At 52.1% G+C, this 6,062-nt stretch overlaps 1 protein-coding gene across 7 annotated transcripts in view; it reads left to right on the top strand.

Moving 5' to 3' along the window:
* LOC114485587 (A-kinase anchor protein 1, mitochondrial-like) overlaps positions 1-6,056 on the top strand; it is a 22,083-nt gene extending 16,027 nt beyond the window's left edge. For 5 of the 7 annotated variants that reach the window (XM_028487298.2, XM_055083639.1, XM_055083640.1 and 2 more), the window contains 2 exons: positions 3,423-5,067; positions 5,544-6,056. In XM_028487298.2, the coding sequence (XP_028343099.1) occupies positions 3,447-5,067; positions 5,544-5,560 (1,638 nt within the window). In that variant the 5' untranslated portion in view covers positions 3,423-3,446 and the 3' untranslated portion in view covers positions 5,561-6,056. Of the gene's footprint in view, positions 1-1,560; positions 1,730-1,933; positions 2,058-3,422; positions 5,068-5,543 lie in introns of those variants that run through there. The other 2 variants (XM_055083641.1, XM_028487302.2) reach the window with 2 other exon arrangements.
* The last annotated feature ends 6 nt before the right edge of the window (positions 6,057-6,062 follow it).

Here is a 6,062-nt window from a genome sequence, read left to right as displayed (position 1 = left end):
GGGGCACGAACCCGTGTCCCCTGCATCGGCAGGCGGACTCTCAACCACTGCGCCACCAGGGAAGCCCCTGTGTTTTTTTTTTTTTTTCTTTAAGGAAAGATTCCAGATGTGGGATTTTTGGGTCATAGGGTAGGGTCATCAGGGTGTTTTGTTTTGTTTTTTTAAATTGGGGTATAGTTGTTTTACAGCGTTGTGTTAGTTTCTGCTGTACAGCAAAGAGGAGTTAAGTTCCCTGTGCTATATATAGCAGGTTCTCATTAGTTATCTATTTTATACATAATAGTGTATATATGTCAATCCCAATCTCCCAATTCATGCCACCCCACTCCTTTCCCCCCTTGGTGTCCATACATTGGTTCCCTACATCTGTGTCTCAATTTCTGCCTTGCAAACAGGTTCATCTGTACCATTTTTCTAGATTCCACATGTATGCGTTAATATACGGTATTTGTTTTTCTCTTTCTGACTTCACTCTGTATGGCAGTCTCTAGGTCCACCCACGTCTCTACAAATGACCCAATTTCGTTCCTTTTTATGGCTGAGTAATATTCCATTGTATATATGTACCACATCTTCTTTATCTGTTCATCTGTTGATGGGCGTTTAGGTTGCTTCCATGACCTGTAATTAGTGCTGCAGTGAACATTGGGGTGCATGTGTCTTTTTGGAATTATGGTTTTCTCAGGGTATATGCCCAGTTGTGGGATTGCTGGGTCACATGGTAATTCTATTTTTCTATTCTACTGTTCTCCATAGTGGCTGTATCAATTTACATTCCCACCAACAGTGCAAGAGGGTTTCCTTTTTTCTCCACGCCCTCTCCAGCATTTATTGTTTGTAGATTTTTTGATGATGGCCATTTTTGAGCGGTGTGAGGTGATACCTCATTGTAGTTTTGATATGCATTCTCTAATAATTAGTGATGTTGAGCAGCTTTTCATGTGCCTCCTGGCCATCTGTATGTCTTCCTTGGAGAAACGTCTGTTTAGGTCTTCTGCCCATTTTTTGATGGAGTTATTTGTTGTTTTGATATTGAGCTGCATGAGCTGTTTGTATATTTTGGAGATTAATCCTTTATCCATTGATTCATTTGCAAATATTTTCTCCCATTCTGAGGGTTGTCTTTTCGTCTTGTTTATGGTTTCCTTTGCTGTGCAAAAGCTTTTAAGTTTCATTAGGTCCCATTTGTTTATTTTTGTTCTTATTTCCATTACTCGAGGAGGTGGGTCAAAAAATAGGGCCATCAAGTTTTAGGAGGGGTACAAACTTCTCCCCTCTCCTTGGCCTGTACAGTACCTCGTCTGCACAGACTCATTCAAGTGGGTTCTAGAGTTAATGTGGAGTAGAACCTGAGTTCACCCTCTTGGCTGTGTGACCTTGAGTTATTTTAACCTTTAGGCTGGTAATACGTATTCCAAACCCGGTGGTTGAGGATTAAGCAATGCAAAGGAAAGCGTCTGGTGAGGCTCCGTGGTTGAATATGAAGCTCTAAGGTGGCATCACTGAAGTGTTCTGCCTGAAGGGATTAACACGGTCTTCTGAGCCCTGGCCATTGTTTAACTCTGCTTTGTATTTTCCGATCCCATTGCTTCATCTTCAAATATTAGCAAGAAGGTTTATCTTTACAGATGAAGGAGTTTCTGGAGATGACCCCTCCCACCCCTCCCCAGCCCCCTCACTTTGGAGCAGAACACTTTTCCTGGATTCCTTCACAAGCTGTCACGTTGCTGTGAGTCCTTTGCTGGTCTTGTTAAATGGTCTGGGGTAGGGCTGAGATACTGTATTTATCGCAGGGTCTCAGGTCATGATGCTCAGTGCTTCTGGTCCATAAACTGCACTTTGAGAAGCAAAGTTTCCAGGACTTTTTTTTTTTTTTTTTTTGCAGTGGTTGAACTTTTTTTTTGCCTCGGCTGAACATGAGAACCGCCTGGGGAACTCTGTGCTCTGGTTTTTCCCGAGAACATTGATATAAGTAAATTAACCATCGATACAAGTAAATAAGAGCCGTTAAAGCATTTACGTTCATCTCCGCAGCAAAGCACAAACCAAATTAAGGAGTAAGTCACCAACCATATCAGTGGAGGATTTTTGGTTTTACGAAGACTTACAGTTTTTGCAGACAGAACAAAATTTGCTGTTTGTGAGGCAGAGGATACAAGCGTGTATTCTAGAATAAGTTTGTCACATACCTCTAATGAGAGCTAACCCTGCTTTACAAGGATTAACACGTGTCTCAAGTGATCTTATACCAGCCATCCTTTACAAGGTGTGTCCCCATCTTACAGGTGAAGAAAACAGTTCCCTGTCTCCTTTACGTGTCTACCGCCTTCCTCTAGGCCCTTATTTCTGCTTACGTGGATCTAACGGACTAGGTCTTCAGCTTTCTTTCGCTTGATGCTCTTTGTCCTCTTCCCAGAATAAGCTAGAAACACAGTTTGGTGTGTGTGCCTTGCAGAGCAAAGCTGGTTCTCTGTTGTCTACAGGAAAACGTCCAGACTCTGCAGTGGGTGCAGGACCCTCATCGAGCCCACTAAACGACTTGACTCTGAAACATGACCCTACCTCCACGCCACTGTGTGTTTTGCTGGTCCCTCACCTTGGAGTATCCCCTATCCTTTCTCTGGGGGTGCTGCATTGTGTCTTCGTTGCTGCGTGTGGGCTTTCTCTGGTGGCGGTGAGCGGGGGCTGCTCTTTGTTGCAGTGCGCGGGCTTCCCTTGTTGCGGAGCACAGGCTCCAGGTGCGCCAGCTTCAGTGGTTGCAGCATGTGGGCTCAGTAGTTGTGGCTCGCGGGCTTAGTTGCTCCGTGGCATGTGGGATCTTCCCGGACCAGGGGTCGAACCTTTGTCCCCTGCAGTGGCAGGTGGATTCTTAACCACTGTGCCACCAGGGAAGTCCTCCCCTATCCTCTTAAAAATCTTACTCGTCCTCTGTTCTGACGTTACTGCTGCGTAACTGCTGTTTCATTGACTCTTGATTTTGGGGGTGCATGCAAGGGACAGGTACATGTGGATTCCATTGGTATTTAAAAATGCTCCAACACCATCTGAACAGATAAGTGTTCTGGGAGTTTAGAGAACTAAAGCACTAAACATAACTAGTCCCTTGGGGGAACATAGGGAGAACTTGGCATCAAGAAGTGATGCAGGAAGGGATTTGGTTTCAAGAGAAGGCTCAGCTTGTTTCAAGGGAGTGTGCAAGGATGAGGGAACAGAAGTGGGGGGAGCTGTGTCTTCCTGCCCACCCACCTCCAAGGATCACCCAGAGTCTTGGGTGTGCCGAGAGGGAGGGACGCTCCTTCCAGGGTCAGGGAAAGTGGGGGAGCAAAGGCTCTGCCGTAACGTGTTTGTCTTTGCTGTGCAGTCATATCAGGATCCTCTTACCTGGCTCTCATAGCATCCCCTTCTCTCTCCTGTTCTCGCAGGTATAATTACTTCAGGCCTCCAGGATGGCGATCCAGTTCCGCTCACTTTTCCCCATGGCACTGCCTGGAGTGCTGGCGCTCCTCGGCTGGTGGTGGTTTTTCTCTCGTAAAAAAGAGCACATCAGCAGCCACAACAGACAGATGGGGGCCAGCGCTGTGAAGCTGAGGGCTGGCCCTGCCACGGAGGACGCGCTCCCCGTGGAGGACCCCGGTCCTGGAGCAGCGGCCCCGTGCCCTGCTGCCACCCAGCCGCCTGAGAGGGAGCTCCCCACCGCCAGCAAGCCCCCTGTGGAGCCGCCGGCCCTGCTGCGGGCACACCCGGCCTACCGGCGACCAGAGTCCTCGGGCGGCCTTCCCAACACCACGGACACGAGGTTTCGACCAGGACCACGCAAAGAGGACAGTGCAAGGGTGGAGCTCGCTCTGACGGGTGACGAAGCCAAGTCTGCTCCTCTAGAGTGTCCCCTGCCGTCCCCAAAAGGCGTTCCGTTCCCCCACGAAGCAGCCGAGGTGTGTAATCGAGAGACCGTGATGGGCAGGCCGGCCGGGTGGCGCCAGCAGGGCCAGTCTGCAGCCCCCGCAGAGAAGGTGGGCCCCGGGGAGAGGACCAGGGAGATGGGTGGCGCCGAAGGCACAGGTGATGCGGTGATGGGAGAAAACGTGCTGGAAGAAGGTCCCGTGTCCCGGGAGCAGGGCCCCGAGTTGCCGAGCAGCAGAGCCCCCAGCCTGGCTCCCTTGGGAGGAGGGGGAGAGAAGGGGAGGAGCAGCCTGCTGGCGGTGGACGAGGACCCCGTGGGGAAGTTGCCGAGGAGCTTCGTGGGGTCGGCCCACTCGGAGCTGGCGACGCCCCACGAGACGCCAGCCCCCCGGGTCAGGGGGAGCAGAGGCTGGGAAGGAGACTTCAGCCGGGAGCTGGGCAAGGAAGAGACCTTGGACAGAAACGAGAAGGTCGAGCAGGCTGCCTTCCAGATCATCTCCAGAGTGATCTTGGAGGCCACCGAGGAGGTGCTGAGCACCAGGATGGGCAGGATCGCGGGTCGGATGTATCAGGCCTCGGCCGCTCAGCTCCGAGGGCCGAAGGAGGAGAGCTGTGCCCGAGGCAGCCAGAAGACTGCCCTGGGCCAGGGTGCCGCGGAGCCCGCTCTGGCCACAGCGGAGGCAGCCGCGGGCCCGGTGGACGCCGCCTTCCCCTCCGCAGACCTGCTGGCAGAGCATCTGCCACCACCAAAGACCTGCGTGAGCTGCCTGACCAGCCCTCTGTCCAGCCCCACCAAGGACAGGAAGCCAAAGAGCTCCACGCACCACGTCTCCCTGGCCCCCTGCCCTCCACCGCCTGCCTCCCTTGGAGAGTCACTGGACGAGGCAGGCATCCTGGCAGAAGATGCCGCTTGTGTCACCTGCGTGTCCAACAACGGCCAGGGTGTCCCCTCCGTGGCCTCCTCTGGGCAGTGCTCAGATTCTGTCAGCACTTCGGGGCTTGAAGACTCTTGTACAGAGACCACCTCCAGCCCCAGGGACAAGGCTGCCACCCCGCTGCTGCCAGAAAGTACTGTGCCCTTCAGCAACGGGGTGCTGAAAGGGGAGCTGTCGGACCTGGGGGCTGAGGATGGATGGACCGTGGATGCGGAAGCAGATCATTCGGGAGGTAGGAGGGCCTGGGGTATCCCTCAGAGGACCGGGGTGGGGGGGGGGTCTCCCTTTATTTGGTCGGGAAAGGCAGCCAGCCTGCCTTTGCTCCTGGTGCAAGTAATGGTGCTCTTCAATGCTGGGTCTCAGGCGGCCTGCAGAAAGTCAGCGTACAGCATAGAGCTGGTGGGTAACTGAGAAGTTAAGCTGCCCTGAACCCCCAAAGCCACGGGAACTGTAACTTGGTTCGTCAGCCGGGGACCCTTCCCAGTCCTTGCGAAGGAACCAGCTCAGAGTTGGGTTCACCCATTAACCTAAGGGTGTGTCTCCCTCTCTCTTAAATGCTAACCTCGTAATAGCTTTTTCTCTAAAAAGGAGAGGCCTCCTCAGCTTTAATTCCCTTGAGTACCAAGAATGGGTAAGCTTTTTTAATGGTTTATTTCCTTTTAATCTTATGTGCTTGTTCCCATGTCTTCGCCTGCTTTCCTTCTCCAGAAGCTCTTTCGGGGTAAGTGCCCAGAGAATGGCCACAGCCTTGAATCCTTGCGGGAGGCTCGCGCCTTCCTGCGTGTTGCTGTCACCTATTACTTCGCAGAGAACCTCAGCCATTTCCTTTCTGTGCAGCTGCAGTTCCACCCCCGGGAAGGGGGCACTTGGGTAACGAAGTGTCCGCTGGGTTTTTCGAGTGCTGACCCCAGCGTAGACAGTTCAGACTTGCTAAAACTTGCGGTCAGCAGCTCCTGTCCCTGGTTTTGCAGCTTCCCTGGGGTATTTTCATTTATCTCACGGAAAGAGGCCATGGACTCCCTCCGTGGGTATCCAGCTTGCTTGTCCTGCAGCCGCTCCCTACCGTTTCGGCTCCAGGAAGGTTGGGACTCTGGGGAATTTTACTGCTTTCAGCGGCATTTGGTGTGTACCACACGCTACAAGTTGTCACCTGTAAGATGCTATTTATTGTTGATTAAGACACTACTGTTGTGCGTGAACCTCTAAAAGAAAAGAAATGCTTCTGCT

This window comes from Physeter macrocephalus, unplaced genomic scaffold, assembly GCF_002837175.3.
Source record: "Physeter macrocephalus isolate SW-GA unplaced genomic scaffold, ASM283717v5 random_1727, whole genome shotgun sequence".
NCBI lineage: Eukaryota > Metazoa > Chordata > Mammalia > Artiodactyla > Physeteridae > Physeter > Physeter macrocephalus.
This window is presented reverse-complemented; position numbering and strand designations above follow the sequence as displayed.